The sequence below is a fragment of the Mobula hypostoma genome, chromosome 9 (genome assembly GCF_963921235.1).
Source record: "Mobula hypostoma chromosome 9, sMobHyp1.1, whole genome shotgun sequence".
Lineage (NCBI taxonomy): Eukaryota > Metazoa > Chordata > Chondrichthyes > Myliobatiformes > Myliobatidae > Mobula > Mobula hypostoma.
This window is the reverse complement of record NC_086105.1, coordinates 9114454-9138791: the sequence shown is the minus strand read 5'-3', so window position 1 is coordinate 9138791 and position 24338 is coordinate 9114454. Positions and strand designations below refer to the sequence as shown.

General features: G+C 42.4%; 1 protein-coding gene across 1 annotated transcript in view; it reads right to left on the bottom strand.

Moving 5' to 3' along the window:
• tph2 (tryptophan hydroxylase 2 (tryptophan 5-monooxygenase)) overlaps positions 1 to 23126 on the bottom strand; it is a 47046-nt gene extending 23920 nt beyond the window's left edge. Inside the window, exons 1-5 of the mRNA XM_063059603.1 lie at positions 23048 to 23126; positions 20127 to 20310; positions 15029 to 15129; positions 6588 to 6655; positions 2880 to 3076 (exon numbers count right to left, since the gene is read on the bottom strand). Coding sequence (XP_062915673.1) covers positions 2880 to 3076; positions 6588 to 6655; positions 15029 to 15129; positions 20127 to 20310; positions 23048 to 23104 — 607 coding nt within the window. The 5' untranslated portion in view covers positions 23105 to 23126. The remainder of the gene's footprint in view (positions 1 to 2879; positions 3077 to 6587; positions 6656 to 15028; positions 15130 to 20126; positions 20311 to 23047) is intronic.
• Positions 23127 to 24338: the final 1212 nt, after the last annotated feature.

Genomic DNA, 24338 nt, shown 5'->3' with positions numbered 1-24338 from the left:
TAATTGATATCACATTAATATACACAGGTCTGTTCTATGTTACCCAAGAAACTACAACTTCCCAGTCCACGCTCCAATCCACTCACCTGTCTGGTTTGGGTTTTGGGGTCAGAGAGCAAACCTCAGGTATAGCGAAGTGAGTAGTTAGAGACCTCAGGAGCAGGTGAGATGGATGACAAAAGTCCAGTTGTGTAAGTGGGTTTAATATTTAGGCCATTTGGGCTATCACAAATTGGTTGGTGTTTTTTGTTATGTTATGTAACTTCAAAACATTAAACTAATTGAAAGGAAGAGATGGGAGTCCGAGAATGCGGGTCTAACTTCGAGTTCACTTTTAAGCAAGGCATGCACATATCACATGATAGTGTGATGACATATGATATTCATGTATTTTTATATACAACCCATAATGAATGATTTGAACAAACGAGAATCAAACTATATTATATACACACATTACTCAAATATCATTGAAATATTAAATACACATTTTTCTCAGTGAGTCATAAGGAGTTACAGCATGAAGAGAGGCTTTTCAGCCCATCGAGAATGCACTTGACCAATCCCACATCAATCCCATACTGGGAGGAGGAGAAGATGGCGGCGCGATGCAGCGCGCGCGGCCTCTCCGGTGATGAATATCTATTATCTGTCAAGTAGGAGGCCGTGCACAATTCTGATTTGATAGAGGCAGACATGAGAGCACGGAGGAACATCTGGTTAAACTTCTGAAATACCTGCTTCGCTGACGTTGCTACTGTGTGATCCGAAATCTCCGGAGGGGAAGGCCCCGAATCCTCAGCTTTGCCTGTTTCTTGGCGGCCGGGGCCAGGGTCGAAGTGCTCCGCAGAGACGGTGCTCGGTGCTCGGTGTCGGAGGGCTGGTCGGAGGCTCGAAGTTTTCGGACAGACTCAGAGTCAGACTGTGGTCAGGTGCTTCCAGGATGCTGCATCGGCAAGTTTGCAGCGCTGGAAGCTCATGGCAGGGAGAGTTTCTCCCTTCTACTGTCTGCGTGAGATGTTGGGGCTATCGGGACTTTGAGACTTTTTTTTACCGTGCCCATGGTCTGCTCTTATCAAAATACGGTATTGCTTTGCACTGTTGTAACTATATGTTATAATTATGTGGTTTTGTCAGTTTTAGTCTTGGTCTGTCTTGTGTTTCTGTGTTATCATTCTGGAGGAACGTTGTATCATTTTTTAATGCATGCATTTCTAAATGACAATAAACGAGGACTGAGTGTCCTCATAACCTAATCTAATGTTCCCCATATTCCGACCAAATTCCCTACGTTCCTCCAGATTCAGCTACACACCTTAGGGACAATTTACAGTGGTCCAGTTCATCTACTAATGCACAGGTCTTCAGGATGAGAGTAGAAACCAGAGCAGCAGGAAGACCAGGTTCTATACTGCGCCCAACATATTGCTGCAATCCTGAAGGAGGCGTATCAGTAATTATACTTCGTAAGGAATTTCAAGTGATTTGCTATGTCACCAAAGACCCCAGCTGATTTGTACAGTTATACTTTGGAGAGCATTCTGGCTAATTGGATCACCTCTTTTCTCCAATGTCCACTTTCCTCTCCTATCAGATTCCTTCTTCTCCAGCCTATTGTCTTTTTTACCTATCACCTCCCAGCTACATATTTCATCTCCCCTCCCCCACCCATCTGGCTTCACCTTTCACCTTCTAGCTCAGTCTCCTTCCCCACCCCCACCTTTTTATTCTGCAATCTTCCCCCTTCCTTCTCAGTCCTGAAGAAGGATCTTGGCCCGAAACATCAACTGTTTATTCAATTCCACAGATGCTGCCTGACCTGCTGAGTTCCTCCGGCACTTTGTGTGTGTTGCCCTGGATTTCCTGCAAATGTAGAATCTTTGGTGTTTGTGGTTCCTTCACGGCCTGGTATGGAGGCTCCATTGCACAGTATCACAAAGAGCAGCAGAGGATTATAGACATCTCCGTCATAGCCACTAATCTCACCAGCATCGAGGATGTCTTCGAGAGGCAATGACTCAAGAAAGCAGCAGCCATCATTACCGACAGACTCTCATCCTCTGTTCTCATTACTATAATCAGGGAGGAGGTACAGGAGCCTGAAGACCCACACTCAGTGTTTTAGGAACAGCTTCTTCCCCTCTGTCATCAGATTTCTGAATGATCCCAAGAACCTATGAACACTATCTTATTATTCCTCATTCACACAATTTATTTTTTTTATTTTTTATTGTAACCTATAATGATTTTGTATGTTTTCCACTATACCGCTGCTGTAGAATAACAAACTTTGTGACTCTAGCCACAGGGAGCAAACCCCACTCAGACAGTACCGGGGGTGGGTTCTGAACCCAGATCTTTGACACTGCGAGACAGCCACAGTACCCGCTGCACCAAGGTAACACCCCCGGAAAGCAGCTGAAATCCCCGCAATCACAACAATGTTGTCACCGCACAACTTGCACCAAGCAGGAAATGAACGCGGGTCAGGGTCAGAATCAGAATCAGGTTAAATATCACCGGTGCATGTCATGAAATTTGTTGTCTTTGTGGCAGCCAGTAGTGCCATACATAATAATAGGGGGAGAAAATGAATTAAACCGTGCATAAATAACAATTAAAAAGCAGTGATATTCATGGGTTCAATGTCCATTCAGAAATCTAATGGCAGAGGGGAAGAAGTTATTCCGGAATCGTTGTGTTAACCTCCTTCCTGACGGTAGCAATGAGAACAGGGCACGACCTGGGTGATGGGGTCCTTAATGATGGGTGCCACCTTTTTGAGGCATCGTTCTTTGAAGATGTCCTAGTTATTATGGCATAGTCTCCCTTTTTGTAGGCAATAATTCTACCCCTGAACCACCAATGCTGTCAAATACCTTTCAAAAATGCAGACACGTCTTCCAGTTGAGGGATATTATCCTCTCTGTAGCCACAGTACTTGGTTAGGAGGGGGAAATTCTTCAGGTACTCTTGGCATGCGTGAGTTGGATAAAGCTTTGTCAGCTCTCTGAACACCATTCCCCAGGTTCGAACTTCTTCTTCGGTATATTCAACTCTAGGAATAGGCTGGCCACTAGAGGGCAGTAAGTGGACGTGTTAGCAAACAGAGTAAATCTCACCAGATTGAAAGTTTAATATTGCTATAATTACATGCACTGAAAATTCATTTTGAAAAGTTATAAATTTTCAATGATTTAATCCACCTATCCTCTCCATTCGCCCATTATTCACACACTTCTTCTACCTCCTTCCCTTTATTCCATGATCCACTGTTCTCTCCTATCAGATTCTATCTTCTTGGGTCATTTCCACCTATCAGCTCCCAGCTTCTTGCATCATTCCCACCCTGCTCGCTCCCTCATCAGCCCATCACTCCCTCACCTGGAGCCACCTCTACCCCACCTTTTCATACTCACTATCTCCCCTCTTTCTTTCCACCCCATCGACACAAAACATCAACCATCCTCTTCCCTTCCGTAGATGCTGCCTAACCTGCTGAATTCCTCCAGCTCCTTTATGTATTGTTGAAGACAAACAGAGATGGGTTTTTACAGGTTAAGGGAATAAAGAAGTGCAAGGTTAGTATAGAAAAGTGGGTTTTCATTATAAGATCAGCCAGGAGTATTGAACAGTGGAGGAGACATTATGTCTTCATGTCTCCCTTGAACTTATGAAATCCATTTTGAAACTTGTGTTCTTTTGGCGGTGTCAGCACCACATAAAGTGAGCTGAAACCCTTGGAGAACTAATTCTTTTCAAACAGTGGTCTTCTCCAGGGAAGTCCCGGGAATCGAGGATGATTTACTCCCACTCTGGTCCAACGGGCTCTGAAATGGTTGATGAAGCCAGTGTGGGAATTGGAGACCAACCAGAGATGGGGGCAGGAGATGGACGTCAGGGTTGGAGGTGGATAGTTTGTGAGGCGATCCATTCCTCCTGCTCGTACAGCCTTGTGTTTTTCCCTGCCATCCCAAATGTTTCTTCTCCACTTTGAACAGTCACGGGCCAGGATTTCCCTGAACCAGTCGGGGAGTTCAAAGAGACTTTGAGCACATCTGGTAACCTCTTTCCTCGAGCAGAGAGCAGAATACCTATTCTGGTGTCAGGCATGAATTGACATTGCCTGTCCAACATAACTTCGAGTTCTGATTTACGGTCTTCTACCCAAATCATTCACTCATTTCTCTTTCCACTCATACTGCTCGAGTGCTTCTGACGTACCAGGATTTCCACCAGTTCTCATTATCATAGATACATACACTGCCAACGTGAGTCTGGCTAGACATCGCAGGAATTCTGTCTGTGTGAAAAGAGACAAAATCCTCAAGCTGGGTGTACACTTCAGGGGTGGTATCCTGGAGCCACTTTTCCATCAGGATGAGCACGCAGCTATCCCTCATCTCTCCCTAATTCAATCTCAGATGCAGGTAATCTCGTTTATTTTCCAGCGATCCAATGTTTGAAAGCAGAATCGGTGGGAGAAATGGCCTGAAAAGCTTCACCTTCGGCCTTGCACGAATACCAGGCCGTACTCCATCGATGCCTTTGCTACATACTTGCTGGCCAAAATCCTTTTGGTAGATCTATACTGCAACTCTTTACATCAACTGGAGATGAGCAATTTAAATGAAATTTCCCCAGATCAAGTGCCTGCCTCTCTCCTTGCCCGTCACTTCTGATGTGGTCTCCTCTGGCTGGCCATAGCAGATGACAACACAGCACGCAATAAGCACCAGCTGCAGAGCGTATCTGCTGCCACTAGTGAGGTAGGCTTGCATTACTTGCAGCTCTTATTATCTAGCAGTGTCTTGTGATCTTGAGAAAGATGTAAAGGATGAACAATCACACCATTAGTTGGAGCCAGAATGGATACAGCAACCAGACATCTCGCCATCTTTCAATCACAGAGTGGTTGTGTGTATTACACGGGCATATCGTCCCTTCGTTATGTACTGTGTCGCATGACGTGACAATCATGGTCTTGCCATGACCATGATTTCTACACAAGTGGTTTGCCATTGCCTTCTTCTGAGCAGTGTTTTTACAAAACGGGTGGCCCCACCCATTACCAATACTCTTCAGAGATTGTCTGCCTGGCGTCAGTGGTCGCATAACCAGGACTTGTGACGTGCATCAGCTGCTCGTACGACCATCCACCACCTGCTCCCGTGGCTTCACGTGACCCTGATTTGGTGGGGGGAGGGGGGTTAAGCAGGTGCTACACCTTTCGCGAGGGTGACCTGCAGGCGAGTGGAGAGAAGAAGTGCCTTACACCTCCTCTGGCAGAGAGGTATCTCCAACCTGCCACCACACATGCCCATTTGCTCGGTATAATTGTGCAGTAGGTCCAAAGGTTGGCACGGAATCATTGAGCAAAGGGCCTGTGTTGTTCTAAATGAACTGTATGCTCTTGGACTACTGTGAAACACAATGCAACTGAGCACACTTCAATTTCTGAATATACTTAAGTCATAAGTGATTAGGACTTGTGCTTGTCTATCCATGGACGGTTGCTTAACTGAAGGAACAGCATGGAAGCTCCTTCTATAGCTATATGGCCAACAAGAAGAGATAAGGTGCATAGATCTACAATTAGGTGAAATTGCATCAGTCACAGTAAAGTCCTTTGCCAACGCTTTTGAGCAATTTTGCCTTCAGAGCCCACATACACTGTCCAGTGTGCAGGGAGATACAATATTCCAGAGGTATCCTATGAAAGTACTGGATGTGTAATCACTGGTGGTAACTTGACATCCAAATCCACAATCGTAACCTATGTGATCTTCCCTTGGATAGTTCTCTAAATCAGAGTAATTTAGTTCTGAAAGACCTCAGGCCCTCATTAGAGCCACATCAGCTTCCAAAGGTGTGACCTCCATGGTTGCTTTTCCTGCACACTCACCGGCCAAAGTCCCGTGGTGGATCTATTCTGCAATGCGTTACGTCAGCCAGAGATGAACAATTTAAATGAAGTCTCCCAAAGTCAAGTGCCTGCAAGAAACATAGTCAGCTCCATCACAGGGACTAGCCTCTAAAGTATTCCAGGACAACTTCAAGGAGTGATGTCTCAAAAAGGTGGCGTCCATCATTAAAGACCACCACCACCCAGGACATGTCCTCTTCTCATTGTTACCAGCAAGAAGGAGATAATCATCAAGAAGGCACACATTCAGTGATTCAGGAATGGCTTCCTCCTCTCTGCATCTGATATCTGAATGGACATTGAACCCATGAAGACTGCCTCAATACTTTCTTTTTATTTTTATTTTTGCACTATTGATTTAATTTAATTATGATATATATATTTACTGTAATTCGTGGGTTTTCTCTATTATTATGTATAGCATTGTACTGTTGCCCATTTCATGACATTTGCCGATGATATTAAACCTGATTCTGAATCCTGCGCACTTTAGATTCATAGTTTGTAGAACAACCTCCAGTAACAGTCACTCATTACCCAACAGAAAACCTGTTAGACACACAAGCTTTATATTGGGACAAAGCCATTGTAACCAATATTAAGGACTATGTGACAAGCTGATCTACAAATTTTTACTGTCTTGTTATCTTCTAACACTTACATTTTGTAATTCATGGCAACATCCACGAAATACTTTCTTCGCCCTCTGTAGACATTATCTTTAAAACCCTGTCAACAAAGAGATTCAAGACTGTATTTACTCTTTAACAGTAGTAAGAGTGAAACTCTGAGGACCTTCACATTGATGTATGTATTACACTGTGTATGCAGCTAAAAATAGAACACTTTAAAGGGTATCACAGAACATGGCAATGTTAACTGAGCAAGGGTTATTTCTGTGCTAAAAGCCAGGTGAATTAACACTCAGTAACCACTTTATTAGGTACAGGAATGGAACCCAATGAGATCTTCTGCTGCTGTAGCCCGTCCCCTTCAAGCTTTGAAATGTTGTACATTCCGAGATGCTCTTCTGCACAACGCTCCTATAGTGCATGCCTATTGCGTTACTGTCAGCTTCCTGTCAGCTTGAACCAGTCTGTCCATTTTCTTCTGACCTCTCTCATTAATAAGGCGTTTTCGCCCACAGAACTGCTGCTTACTGCATGTCTTTTTGTTTTTGGTTTTTTTTGGCACCATTCTCTGTAATATTTAGAGACTTTTGTGTGTGAAAATCCCAAGATATCAGCAGTTTCTGAGATACTCAAACTATCACGTCTGGCACCAACAATCTTTCCACGGTCAAAGTCACTTAAATCACATTTCTTCCCTATTCTGATGTTTGGTCTTAACAACAACTGAACCTCTTGACCATGTCTGCATGCCTTTATGCATTGAGCTGCTGCCATGCGACTAATTAAGTATTTGCATTAACAACGGGCGTACAGGTGTGTACGTAATAAAGTGGACATTGAGTGATATAGTAGACTTCAAAGTCAAAATAAACTTATTATCAAAGTACATATAGGTCATCACATATAACCCTGAGATTCATTTTCCTGTAGTCATACTCAGAAAATCTATAGAATATTAACTATAACAGGAACAATGAAAAATCAATCAGAGTGCAGAAGACAACAAACTGTGCAAATGCAAATATAAATAAACAGAAATAAATACTGAGAACATGAGCTAATGAGATAAAGAATCCTTAAAGTGAGATCATTGGTTGTGGCAACGTCTCAATGGATGGTCAAGTGAGTGTAGTTTTCCCCTTTTGTACAAGAGTCTGATGGTTGAGGGTAGTAACTGTTTGAGCCCTGAGGCTCATGTACCTTCTACCTGCTGTCAGCAGTGAGAAAAGAGCATGTCCTGGGTGGTGGGGGTCTCTGATGGTGGACGCTGCTTTCCTATGACAGTGTTTCATGTAGATGTGCTCAATGGTTGGGAGGGTTTTTACCCATGGTGTACTGGGCCGAATCAACTTCCTTTTGTAGAATTTTCCATTCAAAGTCATTGCTGTTTCCATACCAGGCCATAATGCAGCCAGTCAGTACACTTTCCACAATGGAGGTCGTGGAGGAGATTACACCATAAAAACGATTTCTAGTCCCTCACATTTTAATCATTTTCAAGAGAGCCCAAATTGGAATTTCCAGGATTCAGGAACAGTGAAAGAAATTGTGGAGCTTTAAGTGGGTATTTGCCACAACTGTACACAGCTTCAATGAGGTCACACAGTTTTGGTCTCATAGCAAAAAAAAAGTAAGAGCGGGTATACTTTCTTTCACAACCTGGTGTGGAAGTTGTCCTGTCCAAGACCGAAAGAAGCTGCAGAAGATCGTGAACACAGCACAGCACATCACACAAACCAATCTTCCATCCTTGGACTCACTTTACACCACACGCTGTTGGAGCAGTGCTGCCAGGATAATCAAGAACACAACCCACCCAGCCAACACACTTTTCGTCCCTCTTCCCTCCGGGAGAAGGCTCAGGAGCTTGAAGACTCATACGACCAGATTTGGGAACAGCTTCTTTCCAACTGTGATAAGACTGCTGAACGGATCCTGACCCAGATCTGGGCCATACTTGTTTTGAAGATTATGTTCAGAAGACTTTTTTTTTTTGGCTGAAGTATTCCTGTGGTTAAAGATTAAATGGATTGGGAAAATTTCTCTATGGTTTAGAAGAATAACAGTTGAACCCCTCAGCCGTCAGGCTCTTGAACCAAAGGGGATAAATTCACTCAACCTCATTTACCCCATCATTGAACTGTTCCCATAACCAATGGATTCACTTTCATTGATGCTTCATTTCACATTCCTGATATTTACTGTTTGTTCAGTATTTGCACAGTTTGTTGCCTTCTGCACTCTGGTTGAGCACCCTAGATGTGTGCTCTTTCATTGGCTCTGTTATGGTTATTATTCTATAGATTTATTGAGTATGCCCACAAGAAAATGAATCACAGGGTTGTATATGCTGACATATGTACTTTGATAATAAATTTACTTTGAATTTTGAAGATACTTTGAAACAAAAGATTTTGATGGGGGAAGCTGACAATGTCAACATTACGAGGCTACTTTCCCTGATCTGGGGCACATCTCGGAGAAAACAGAGTCACTTGTTCCTTTTCTTGTAGAACTGTGAATTGTTGGAAAGCCAGAGACCTGAGAACACTATATATCTAGGCTGAGATGAGCTCGGTAGTGAGGATCTTGCCATCTAAAGCCTAAGAAAAAGGGAAAAACCGCATAGATTAGGTGAAATAAAATGATTTCTGCAATATAGGGACGGTAGTTTAGTGGTTAGTACAATGCCTTGCAGTACAGGCAACCCGGGTTCACTTCCTGCCGGTCTGTGTAAGGAGATTGTATGTTCTCTCTGTGACTGTGTGAGTTTCACTGTCCCGGGTACTTCCGTTTTCTCCCACAGTCCAAAGACCTACTGGTTAGCAGGTTAATTGGTCATCGTAAATTTGATTAGGCTACGGTTAAATCAGGGGTTGCTGGGCAGCACAGTTCAAAGGGCCGGAAGGGCCTATTCTCTGCTCTATCTCACTAAATAAATAAATAGGGAATTGAGCAAGATGAGACCATGATTAGATCAGGAAAATCTAAATTAAACAGCTGAAAAATGTCACCAGTCTCCAGCGCCATCAGGTGGAAAATACTAATTCTACCTTGAACTTTATATCCCTCAGCTTAATATTGCTATGCTTATTTTGCCATGCAAGTTATGTAGACTTTATGTTAATTTATGTGTGTGTGATGTGCATTACTGCTACTGCAAAAAAGGTCTTTTTCATGGAATTTATACCCTCGGCATCCACAATGAAAATAAACTGCACCTTAGGCAAGTTTCAGTCGACACCGCTTGTGGATCGGACTCTTTAGTTCATGTTATGATGTGTGTCTGGTTTCAGGTCTCTGGTCGTTCCCATTTTGTTGCTATTAATTGGGGCAGCCTGCAGATAACAAGCAGCACAATGCTAGATTGAACCAAACTGAATATTGCCCGGACTCCTTCAGTGACTTTGTGCGTTAGGGTTTTCATATTTTGTGTTTCTTGCTCTTTTTTTTTGCATTTGCATTTTTTTGGGGGTTTGATGTTTTTCTTTGGAGGGGTTCCATGGTTTTCTTTGTTTTGTGGCTGTCTGTGAGAAGACAAATCTCAGGGTTGTATACTGCATACATGCTCTGATAATAAATGTACTTTGAATCTTAACTGACCAAGTAAGCTTGGTGTAAATGACCTGCGGCAACTCAGTGCATTCCTGTTGAATGTTAGGTGCTTCACCGCCAAAAGCAGAGATCAGAACCAGGAATGCCCAATCTTCCCTGCAGTCATTTCAGCTGTTGGAAATGTCTACACAGTTAAACCTTGCTACAGTTACTGGGATATGAGACAGCAGGTAGATTTGCAAGTGTTGTTTTTGCCTGTGTTTCCATGCAAAGTTATTATTGTCTGGAGTATATCCACCAGGTGGATTCCTGAGACGGAAAGACATTGATAATGTGGGTACTAAGAGCCTTCTGCGTGGGGTCCAGAAGTAACGAGCACAGATTCAGTCATTTCGAACTGAGAACAGGAGCAATTTCTTTGCTCAGAGTTATTAATTCTCGGCATTTTTGATGAGTTGTCAAAGACGTAACTGATAGATTTTTGGACTCTAAAGGAAATCGAGTACTCAGTGGTTAGTAAGTTGATGGAAAAGATCCTGAGAGACAGTATTTATGAACATTTGGAGAGGCATAATATGACTAGGAATACTCAGCATGGCTTTGTCAAAGGCAGGTCATGCCTTACAAGCCTGATTGAATTTTTTGAGGATGTGACTAAACACATTGATGAAGGTAGAGCAGTAGATCTAGTGCATATGGATTTCAGCAAGGCATTTGATAAGGTACCCCATGCAAGCTTATTGAGAAAGTAAGGAGGCATGGGATCCAAGGGGAACTTGCTTTGTGGATCCAGAATTGGCTTGCTTACAGAAGGCAAAGAGTGGTTGTCGATGGGTCATATTCTGCATGGAGGTTGGTGAGCAGTGATGTGCCTCAGGGATCTGTTCTGGGACCCCTACACTTCGTGATTTTTATTAATGACCTGGATGAGGAAGTGGAGGGATGGGTTAGTAAGTTTGCTGATGACACAAAGGTTGAAGGTGTTGTGGATAGTGTGGAGGGCTGACAAAAGGTTAGAGCCGGACATCGATAGGATGCAAAATTGGACTGAGAAGTGGCAGATGGAATTCAACCCAGATAAGTGTGAGGTGGTTCATTTTGGTAGGTCAAATATGATTGCAGAATATAGTATTAATGGTAAGACTCTTGGCAGTGCGGAGGATCAGATGGATCTTGGGGTCCGAGTCCATAGGACACTCAAAGCTGCTGTGCAGGTTGACTCTGTGGTTAAGAAAGCATACAATGTATTGGCCTTCATCAATCATGGGATTGAGTTTAAGAGCCAAGAAGTAATGTTGCAGCTATATAGGACCCTGGTCAGACCCCACCTGGAGTACTGTGCTCAGTTCTGGTTGCCTCACTATAGGAAAGATGTGGAAACCATAGAAAGGGTGCAGAGGAGATTTACAAGGATGTTGCTTGGATTGGGGAGCATGTCTTATGAGAATAGATTGAGTGAACTCGGCCTTTTTTCCTTGGAGCGATGTAGGATGAGAGGTGACCTGATAGGGATGTATGGGATGATGAGGATGAGAGGCATTGATCACGTGGATAGTCAGAGGTTGTTCCCAGGGCTGAAATGGCTAGAACGAGAGGGCACAGCTTTAAGGTGCTTGGAAGTAGGTACAGAGGAGATGTCAGGGGTAAGTTTTTTTACACAGAGGGTGGTGAGTGCATAGAACGGGCTGCTGGCAACAGTGGTGGAAGTGGATATGATAGGGTCTTTCAAGAGACTCCTGGATGGATACATGGAGCTCAGAAAAACAGAGGACTATGGGTAACCCTAGGTAATTTCTAAGATAAGGACATGTTCAGCATAGCTTTGTGGGCTGAAGGGCCTGTATTGTGCTGTAGGTTTTCTATGTTTCTATGTTTCTAGGTGGGAAACTGAACTTGAAGTACAGGATTGGTCATGATCTTCATAGGCCTTTGAGGAAACCTGTTGTTTCTATTTCTAGATACAGAATAAGACATTCTATTTCTTATTTTTACAGAATGTACAAATATTCTGACAGAACATTCGTAACATCTGGACCTGAGGCACAAATTCCACAGGGGTTCCAGATTTCTTCCCTGAAGCAAACATTTGCTCTGAAACTCTTAGGATATATAGCAAATATTAATTTCACCAGCAACTAATCTTCAAATTTGAATGTGGATTGCAGGTTGAGTTTAAAATATAGCTCAGAACAATTGGACCTCAGATGCCTGTATATGCATGAATGCAGCCTAGAGTCAGGAATTAACATTCATTTGGGTGTGTAGAGTATGGGTGTGAAGAAGGAGGTGTGTAAAAACTATATGCAATTCACAGGAAGCATTGTAGATACATAGTAACTATAGAATTGTCCTGCTGTTACCCTTGATCTTTAGCGTATAAAGATGTTATGTAATATTGGGCTGGGAGGCCTCTTCTTCCAAGAGTGTCTCAATATGATGCCTGCTGCTCATTTTTAGAACATAGAACATAGAAATCTACAGCACATTACAGGCCCTTCAGCCCACAATGTTGTGCCAACCATGTAACCTACTCTAGAAACTGCCTAGAATTTCCCAAGCACATTGCCCTCTATTTTTCTAAGCTCCATGTACCTATCTAAGAGTCTCTTAAAAGACCCTATTGTATCCGCCTCTACCACCATCGCTGGCAGTGCATTCCACACACCCACCACTCTGTGTGAAAAACTTACCTCTGACATCCGCCCGTACCTACTTCCAAGCACCTTATAACTATGCCCCCTCCTGTTAGCCATTTCAGCCCTTGGAAAAAGCCTCTGGCTATCCACACGATTAATGCCTCTCATCATCTTATACACGACTCATCCTTTGTCACTCCAAGGGCAAAAGGCCAAGCTCGCTCAACTTATTCTCATAAGACATGCTTTCCAATCCAGGCAACATTCTTGTAAATCTCCTCTGCACTCTCTCTATAGTATCCACATCCTTCTTGTAGTGAGGTGACCAGAACTAAACACATTACTCCAATTGGGGTCTAACTAAGGTCCTTAATTAGCTGTAACATTACCTCACGGCTCTTGAACTCAATCCCAGGGTGGATGAATGCACCTTCTTCCCAATTGCCTTCCTAACAACACTGTCAACCTGTGCAGCAGCTTTGAGTGTCCCATGGACACGAACTCCAAGAGCTTGTTGACCCTCCACACTGTCAAGAGTCTTACCATTAATATTATATCCTGTCTTCAAATTTGACCTACCAAAATGAACCACCTCACACTTATCTGGGTTGAACTCCATCTGCCACTTCTCAGCCCAGTTCTGCACCCTATCGATGTCCCGCTGTAACCTCTGACAATCCTCCAGACTATCCACAACACCCCCTAACTTTTGTGTCATCAACAAACTTACTAACTCACCCTTCTACTTCCTCATTCAGGTCATTTATAAAAATCACAAAGAGCTGGGTCCCAGAACAGATCCCTGCAGAACACCACTGGTCGCCAACCTCCATGCAGAATACAAAACATCCACAACCTCCTTTTGCCTTCTGTGGGCAAGTCATTCCTGGATCCGCAAGGCAAGGTCTCCTTGGATCCCATGCCTCATTATTTTCTTGCATGGGAAAGCTTACCAAATACCTTACTGAAATCCATATACACAACATCCACTGCTCTACCTTCATCAACGTGTTTTGTTGCATCTTCAAAGAATTCAATCAGGTTCTTAAGGCTTGACCTTCCCTTGACAAAGCCATGCTGACTATCCCTAATCAGGTTATGTCTCTTCAAGTTTTTGTTGATTAAAACACTTCTACATCCAGTAACTTCAGTATCTCTCCAGTGATTTTTTTTTTACATCACATAGAGATTTTTGCTTGTTCATTAGAAGCTCAGGACCACAATGCAGAATGACTTTGTGACTGGAAATTCAATCAAAGTCTTCATTTCTGGGCAAACACCAGAAAAAAAAAAGTGGACATGAGAATTCCACTAGATGATTGAGAGAGGAACCTGGCTTCTGATTCTTGCCCTTGGCTTTATCTTTGGGTCATAATGACTTCAGCTGGAGCATGGCCCCGCATCTCTGGAGCAAGGATAAAAAATAAAACTGTCCAGTTACAGATATTACCCTCCTGAACCAGTGTGGATAACTTCACCCACCTCAACACTGAACTGACTCTACAACCTATGGACTCATTTTCAAGGAGTCTACAACTCATTACTGTATTATTTATTTACTTGTTTATTTTTTTATTTGCACAAGTTGTCACATTGCTGATTTGTCAGTCTTTATGTGTAGTTTTTCATTGTTTCTATTGTATTTCTTTGTTTTACTATGAATGTCTGTAAGAAATGAATCTCAAGGTACTATATAGTGACATATACATACATTGATAATAACATAGAAACATAGAAAACCTACAGCACAATAATGTGCCAAACATATACTTACTTTAGAAATTACCTAGGGTTACCCATAGCCCTCTATTTTTCTAAGCTCCATGTACCTCTCCAGGAGCCTCTTAAGAGACCCTATCATATCTGCCTCCACCACAGTCACCGGCAGCCCATTCCATGCACTCACCATTCTCTGCATAAAAAAATTACTCCTTACTTGAGTAAATTTATTTTTAACTTTGAACTTTGAACTTAGTGGGGACATAATGGGGTAGATTTAATTCTTGGAATGACTAGGCATTACAAATGAGAAGAGAGCTTATTTTCTGTACTTTGGATGGAATATGTTGGACACTCAGTGTAATCAATATCAAAATAGTTTTGTTCAAAGGTTCTCTCTGAAAATGAATCTCAGGGCAACTTTGTCAATAAAATTTACTTTGAACTTTGACCTTGAACTTCAAACTTTGACTTTGAGCTTTGAACTTTGACTTGGAACTTTGAAATTAGTCTGTATTAACTTTCCTGTGATTTGAAAATGGCTTTTTGCAAATACTCACTGGATGGTCTGCATCGAGCTCTGAACCATACATCAGGACTCTCTGGGAACTCGTATCTAATTCGGAAAGCTTTTTTGGAAACCAGACAATTTCACTCATCTCTAGAAAACACACATTAAAATAAAAGCATTAGCGCAGTTGATCCATCAAAATTATTGAATAACTGTCTAGTTATTAAACGGTTATTGCACAATCCATGTTATTCATTGCACATTGCTAATAAAGCCAACATGTATTGTTTATTCCTAATGCCCCCTAAGATGGTGGGAATGAGCCGCCTTGAGCAGTAATCCAAGTTCTCCCAGAGGGAAATCCAGTAGGTTGGCACAGCGATTATGAAGGAAGAGCGATGCATTTCTACAAAGAGTTTGTAATTCAGGGGTAGCATGTGGCTTGGAAGGGAGTAAAGTCATCAGGAATTAATTACATCAACGCTGACTTCCTCCATTTCCTCCACTGGACATATTGAATCATGCCTTCATGATAATGGACACAAGCTAACCAGTAATATTGCTCAGGCACCCACCTATGCCATTCAGCTGGGAACTTCAGTGACCTTATCCATTTCTAGTTAGACTTTATCACTGCCTTTGACTAGCAGAGAGAGACCCTCAGTCCATTAAAGGGTGGGGTTCCTTACTGAACAAAGATTCCATGTCTTCCCACTAAATTAATCCACATGTTCTCTTCTTTGTCGAAACAGGTTACAGCACTGTGTTGACCACAGCTACAAAGCAGTATGAATGTTGTGCCTGTGATTTCTTGCCTATGGTGGGAGAGTCTGAGGCCAGAGGACGCAGCCTCAGAATAGAGGTGAGAATGGAGACAAGGAGGAAGTTCTATAGCCAGAGAGTGTGGTGAACCTGTTGAATTCATTGCCACAGGTGATGGTGGAGGCCAAGTCATTGGGTATATTTATGACAGAGATTGATAGATACTTGATTGCTCAGCACATGAAGGGATACAAGTAGAATGCAGGAGATTGGGGCTGAGAGGGAAAATGGATCAGCCATGATGAAATGGTAGAGCAGACTCGATGGGCCAAATGGCCTAATTCTACTCCTATTTTTTATGGTCTTATTGGAAACAATGCAGTATTTGTACTTGGCTCTGCCCACGAGCACTCTGGATACCCCCATTGCAGCAGACCAATGAAATCCGTTCTTACCTGCTTTGAGTCTGGTCATTTCTACTGTTGACATCAGTGTAAAATGTGTTGAAAATTATATACTGATTAATAAAATTTTAGTATAGCTCGATGCAATAACAGTGGACAAAAAAGATTTTGCTTCCTGAGTAATATTTAGTGTATCTTATGGATTTGGGCTGCTGATCATGAAAATCACCATACAATTTCCCTGTCAAGCACCATTTTTTTTAATTGTCTATATGTGTTACTTCAATTCATAATTCAAGTCAGAATAACTGATATCAAGGTAAGAGTTTCTTAAATGTCCCTAATGCATCTACCTCTCCCACCACCCCTGCATCGTGTTCCTCACACCCACTACTCTGTGTGAAAAAACTACCTCTGACAACCCCCCTATACCTCCCTCCATGGATCTGCAAGACCACGGAACTGCGCCTGGAAAGTCTTCACTCTCCAGGGCACAGTCCTAATGCCCTTCCCTTGGAGAACATCGGTGGCGTGGAGAGGGGAGACTTGCAGCTTGCCCAAGCTGCAAGTCTCCCCTCTCCACGCCACCGATGTTCTCCAAGGGAAGGGCATTAGGACCCATACAGCTTGGCACCAGTGTCATCGCAGAGCAATGTGTGATTAACAACACGTTCCCTCGGCTGGGGCTTGAACTCACGACCTTCAGGTCACTAGTCCAATGCCTTAACCACTTGGCCACGTGCCCACACTACCTCCTTAAAATTATGTCTCCTTGTATTAGAAACATAGAAACATAGAAAATAGGCCCTTCGAGCCTGCACCGACATTCGGTACGATCATGGCTGATCATCCAACTCAGAACCCTGTACCAGCCTTCTCTCCATACCTCCGATCCCTTTAGCCACAAGGGCCATATCTAACTCCCTCTTAAATATAGCCAGTGAACTGGCCTCAACTGTTTCCTGTGGCAGAGAAATCCACAGATCCACCACTCTCTGTGTGAAGTAGTTTTTCCTCATCTCGGTCCTAAAAGGCTTCCCCTTTATCCTCAAACTGTGACCCCTCGTTCTGGACTTCCCCAACATCGGGAACAATCTTCCTGCATCTAGCCTGTCCAATCCCTTTAGAATTTTATACGTTTCAATCAGATACCCCCTCAACCTCTAAATTCCAGAGAGTATAAGCCTAGTCGATCCAGTCTTTCATCATATGAAAGTCCTGCCATCCCAGGAATCAATCTGGTGAACCTTCTTTGTACCCCCTCTATGGCAAGAATGTCTTTCCTCAGATTAGGGGACCAAAACTGCACACAATACTCCAGGTGTGGTCTCACCAAGGCCTTGTACAACTGCAGTAGTACCTCCCTGCTCCTGTACTCGAATCCTCTCGCTATAAATGCCAGCATACCATTCGCCTTTTTCACCGCCTGCTGTACCTGCATGCCCACTTTCAATGACTGGTGTATAATGACACCCAGGCCTCGTTGCACCTCCCCTTTTCCTAATCGGCCACCATTCAGATAATAATCTGTTTTCCTGTTCTTGCCACCAGAGTAGATAACCTCACATTTATCCACATTAAATTGCATCTGCCATGAATTTGCCCACTCACCTAACCTATCCAAGTCACCCTGCATCCTCTTAGCATCCTCCTCACTGCTAACACTGCCGCCCAGCTTCGTGTCATCCGCAAACTTGGAGATGCTGCATTAAATTCCCTCGTCTAAGTCATAATGGTACTTGTGGTACTAATTTGCCAATGGATTTCAAATGAGGGGTCAGCTTAGTCCATGGAAACCTGAGGCAACAATAGCAGCAGAACACTTTTCATCTCATATCTCAATGATTTGGGTAACAGAATCGATGGATTTTTGGCCAGTTTTGCGTACATTACAAATGTAGGTGGGTGAGAGCAGGTAGTACTGAGGAAGCAGAGAACTAAGACAGATGAGGAGTATGGGCAAAGATGATGGAATACAGGGTTGGGAAGTGTACAGCCATGCATAGTGGTAAAAGGAATAAAACCATAGACTATTTCCTAAACGGAGAGAAAATTCTGAAATCAGGGGTGACAAGGGATATGGGAGTCCTAGTGAAGGATTACTTAGAGGTTAATTTGCAGGTTGAGTCGATAGTAAAAAAGACAAATGCAATGCTAACATTAATTTCAAGAGGACTAGAATATAAGAGCAAGGAGGTAATGCTGAGGCTTTGGAAGGCATTGACTAGAGCACACTTGGAGTATTGTAAGCAGTTTTGGGCCCTTTATCTAAGAAAAGATATGCTGGCATTGGAGAGGGACCTGAGAAAATTCACGAGAATGATTCCGGGAACGAAAGGGTTCACGTATGAGAAGCATTTGATGACCCTGGGCCTGTAGTCACTGGAGTTTAATAGAGTGAGAAGGGTGTCTCATTGAAACCTATTAAATATTGAAAGGTCTAGGTAGGGAGGATGTGGAGAGGATGTCTCCTATAGTTGGGAGTCCAGGACCAGAGGACTAGAGGAACATCCATTTAGAACAGAGATAAGGAGGAACTTTTTTAACCGTGGGGTAGTGAATCTGTGGAATTCATTGCCATGGGTGGCTGGGGAGGCCAAGTCATTAGGTATAATTGAAGTGGAGGCTGATATATTCTGGATTAGTAAGGGCATTGAAAATTATGAGGAGAAAGCAGGAAAATAGAGATGAGAGGGTTAATAAATCTGTCATGATGGAATAGTCAAACTGCCATTGGGAAAAAGATATGGGTCCTCAGGACTCACACCACTGGGAACCATTACTATCTCTCAACCATCAGGCTCTCGAACTAATGTCACTCAACTTCACGTTATCCCATCATTGAAATATTCCCACATGCTATGGATTCACTTTCAAGGACTCTTCATCTCATGTTCTCAACATTTACCATTTATTTATTTATTATTATTATTTCTTTCTTTTTGTATTTGCATAGTTCATTCTCTTTTGCACATTGGGTGAAAGCCCAAGATGATGTGGTCTTCCATTGAGTCTATTATGGTTAGTATTCTATAATGGATTTATTGAGAATGCCTGCAAGAAAATGAATCTCAAGGTGGTATATGGTAACATATAGATAGTTTGATATTAAATTTCACTTTGAACTTTGATTCAATGGGCTAATTCTGCTGCTAGTCTTATGGTCTTATCTTTGGATCTAATGTAGGAGTAAAGAGATAGTGCTCACTATTTCTGGTAAATTGCCTCCTTAGACCAATCGAGCCAGTGATGTTGTATGTCTTCATACTGTTTATACAGGCCAGACAAAAAAAAGAGGAAACTTAGCACATGATAGTGGCCTTTGCTATCTACCAGAAGACAAAAATAAGTCACCTAAGGTGCAGGTGGAGCGAAGGAATTGACCATTGCAAAGTACCACAGCGTACCGAAGCCTAACCTTACTCTGTTAGGCGATAAATTCAAAGATTCTGAAGTGCGACCCTTTCTTCATCAATATATTTGTTAAGATTTCAAAGTTAGAGTTATAGAATCATCGAACATTACAACAGAAAAATAGGCCCTTTGTCCCATCTAGTCCATGCCAAATTATTATTTTGCCCAGTCCCGACAGTCTGCATCAAGACTACAACCCTCCATACCCCTTCCATTCATGTACCTATCCAAATCTCCCTTAAATGTTGAAATTGAACCCCCATCCACCACTTTCAATGGCAGCTCATTCCACACGTGCACCACCCCCTGAATGACAAAAGTTTCCCCTCATGTTCCCCTTAAACATTTCACCTTCCACCCTTAACCCATGACCTCTAGCTCTCATCTCACCCAACCTCAGTGGAAAACGCCTGCTTGTATTTACGCTACCTATACCCCTCATTTTGTTTCAAATCTAGTGAAAACTGGATAATTACATTGACATTGTTTACAACAACCACATGCTTTGACCTAGTTCCACTGTTAATTCAGCAATTACAAATAAAAGGCTGAAGATGTGACTTGTACCTTCCTCCTCAATCCAGTTACTGGTCAGTAGATTCAATGAAACAATCTTTGCATGGGCCCTTAGTAACTGAATCAGCTCCTTAAAATCTTCTTTGGTGCTGCTGCAGTCTACAAGTACCTCAACTTCTGAATCTCTCCTCTTCGACTTTCTGGACTCTATACGAACAAGGCTGATGTGCTTCTCCTGAAGAAAGAGAATTAGAGTCATGGTCATAATGTCATAGAAAAGTGCAGAACAGAAGCAGGCCCAAAGGCCCATCTGATCCATGCCGAATCATATGAACTGACTATTCCCATTAATTTTACCCAGACTATAACCCTCCATAGCCCCAAGGCCCTTCTTCAGGACTGGGGGCAGAAGGCACAATAAGGTGGTGCTGAGAGGGGAAAGAGTACAAGTTGACAGGTGGTAAGAGAGAGGGAAGGTGGGTGGGTTAGGGAGAGGGATATTGTGAGAAGCTGGGAGGTGATAGATGGAAAAGGTAAAGTCTGGAGAAGAAGGAGAGGAGAATGGACCATAGGAGAAAGAAGAGGAGGGGAAACAGAGGGAGATGATGAGCACCTGACAAATATGCTCCTCCCCTCCTCCCACTTTCTTATTCTGGCATCTTCCCCCTTCCTTTTCTATCCTGAAGACTGGCCTCAGCCGGAAGCACTAACTATTTATTCTTTTCAATAAATACTGTCTGACCTGTTGAGTTCCTCCAGCATTTGTGTATGTGTGTGTTGCTCTGGATTTCCTGCATCTGCAGAATCTCATGTTTTTGCTCTCTAAATGCAACTAGTCATCATTAATTTAGTAGCATTTGCAGAGGAAGTTGAAAAACAATTACAAAAAAGAGCTGACTGAATGGTTGGGTTGAGTTGTTCTCCAATTTTGGCAGTTGAACTGCAAACGTTTTGCCTCCACACGAGGAGACTGCTCATTGTGGTATTAATTAACAGTGCACTGATGGTGTCTCCTAATATGGTGACAAAATGTTTGCAGATAAGTTGCCAAGATCAGAGAACAACTCAACCCAGACATCGTACACATTTTCCGAATTATTTCCAGTTGACTGAGTGACGAAGGTAGTTTGATAGTTACAAGACAAGAACATTGAATAGAGGAAATTCATCTTTGGTTGCTAGCACCAAATCTGTGCAAGTGTATTGGAATCTGGTTCTGTTCATCTCTGTATAGTCATTTCCATGGGTTCAGTGAGCGGGAAGGAAGAGTACGCATTCTCCAACTACAAACGATGTTTTAATTTCTCCCCTGGAATTTATAAAGTTCTGCAACTTCAGTGTTGCCTTAACAAGGGTAGCAATTACAGCATAAAATACTTGTTCCAAAATTCCTCTAAAATATTCTTCTTCTGAATTACTTACACTGCAATCTGCAGTATGTAACTTTCCACCAAACAAGGGGTCTTCTGCACTCTGTTAGATCTTTCATTGATTCTGTTATAGTTACTATCTGCTGAATCTGCCCACAAGAAAATGAATCCCAGGTTTGTATATGGTGACATACAGTAAATGTCACTTTGGTAATAAAATTTACTTTGAACTTTGTATAGGGCAATGCTATGTCTAATGCAGAGTGAGGATTCTTGCAATAAATAATGGTATGGAAGTTGTCCTGTCCAAGACCGGAAGAAGCTGCAGAAGATCGTGAACATGGCGCAGCACATCACACAAACCAATCTTCCGTCTGTGGACTCACTTTACACCGCACACTGTAGGAGCAGTGCTGCCAGGATAATCAAGGACACGACCCACCCAGCCAACACACTTTTCGTCCCTCTTCCCTCCGGGAGAAGGCTCAGGAGCTTGAAGACTCATACGGCCAGATTTGGGAACAGCTTCTTTCCAAATGTGATAAGACTGCTGAACAGATCCTGACCTGGATCTGGGCCGTACCCTCCAAATATCCAGACCTGCCTCTCGGTTTTTTTGCACTACCTTACTCCCCATTTTTCTATTTTCTATTTACGATTTATAATTTAAATTTTTAATATTTACTCATTTTAACTATTTTTAATATTTAATATTTGTAATCCAGGGAGTGGGGAGTGCAGAATCAAATATCACTGTGATGATTGTACGTTCTAGTACCAATTGTTTGGCGACAATAAAGTATAAATTCTGAAATGCAACAACAGCGCCCCCTGTGGAAGAGCATGGTTTCACAGACTAAATCTTCCAGATTTCTGTATTTTAACCTGCAGGTGTACAGACTGCAGAAGTTGCTGTTGGCCTCACAGTGGATTCAAAATTAATGCTGACCAAGTTTTTTTAAAGAAAAGTTCTACCAAAATAACACGCAAAAAAAATTTTTAGAGGAATCAGGAGGTCAGGCCTCTCAAGCTCCAACCCTGCGTTCCTGTCATGAGAGGTGGAGATGGGTAAGGCCGGCCAACAGGGCTCTGTTGAAGCTGTATAGGCCAATTCCCCCGTACTGTGGATGCAATGGATTGCAGAAACATTGATGAACTCTAACCATACCATCGACTTCAGAGGAAAATGGAAACAGGAGGTCATCAATGGCCTAGGCTCCACTTAGCAGCTAAGGGCCCAAATTCAGGTTCAGAATGTCAGGCAGCGTCTATTGAAGGGAATAAAGGGTCAACGTTGCAGGCCGAAACCCTTCTTCAGGTCCCCTGATGTAGGGTCCTGACCTGAAACATGTAGATGAACGATGAGTCCTGACGAAGGGTCTCCACCCAAAACATCGACATTTTATTCACCTCCATGGATGCTGCCTGACCAGCTGAGTTCCTCCACCATTTTGTGTGCATTACTGTGGATTTCCGGCATCTGCAAAATCTTTTGTGTTTATAAAGTTCATACCAATACTCTTAAGATATCATGTTAGTCTTCTACAGTTAAAGGTCATCCCTTCAGGGAGAGTTGGTTTTCTGCACACAGATAAATCTTACCTGAAAGATCTGGAGGGTTTTCACCAGTTCATCAACTTCATTTTTCAAGGCAAACATAAGTGTTGCCCTTGTCGGTTCATTCTTGCTACTTTCTTTGTTACCTTTCTTTTCTTCACATTTGCTGTGACATCCTTTATTTATCTACAAAAGATTTCAAACAAAATTATTAAATACAGGAGAGAGGTATTTTGGTTGTCAGAGACATAAGAAGACTTATTTAAGTGTAGAACATGGCTTTGAGTCAGAATCAGGTTTAATATCATTGGCATATGTCGTGAAATTTGTTGTGCTGCAGTCAGCAGTACAATGCACTGCATAATAATAAAAACTATAAATTACAATAAGTATATGTAAAAAAATTAATTATGTAATGCAAAAAGAGAGGGAGAAAAATATACTGAGGGTATTGTTCATGGGTTCATTGAAATCTGATGGCAGAGGGAAAGAAGTTGTTCCTGAAACATTGATTGTGTGTATCCCCGCCTTGATGGTAGCAATGAGACAGGACATACCCAGGGTGACGATAGTCCTTCGCAGGTAAAACCCTCCCCACTACTGAGCACATCTACTTGGAGTGCTGCCGCAGGAAACCAGCATCCATCACCAGGGACCCCCACAACCCAGGCCATGCTCTCTTCTCGCTGCTGCCATCAAGAAGGTGGTACTGGAGCCTCAGGACTCACACCACCAGGTTCAGGAACAGTTATTACCCCTCAAACCATCAGGCTCCACTCAACTTCATTCACCTCATCACTGAACTGTTCCCACGACCTATAGACTCACTTTCAAGGATTCTTCTCCTCATGCTCTCAATATTTATTGCTTAATTATTTATTATTTTCTTTTTCTTTTACTTTGGCACAGTTTGATATCGTTTGCACATTGGTTGATTGTCTGTACTGTTGAGAGCAGTTTCTCAATGATTCTCCTTGGATTTACTGAGTATGCCGGCCACAAAGCAAATCTTAGCTTTGTATATGGTGACATATATGTATTTTGATAATAAATTTACTTCAATACTTAATATTTTCTACTTAATACTTTATACTTTATTGTCGTCAAACAATTGGTACTAGAACGTACAATCATCACAGTGATATTTGATTCTGCGCCTCACAGTCCCTGGATTACAAGTATTAAATATTAAAAATAGTAAAAATTAGTAAATATTAAAAATTTAAATTATAAATCATAAATAGAAAATAGAAAAATGGAAAGTAAGGTAGTGCAAAAAAACTGAGAGGCAGGTCCGGATATTTGGAGGGTACAGCCCAGATCCGGGTCAGGATCC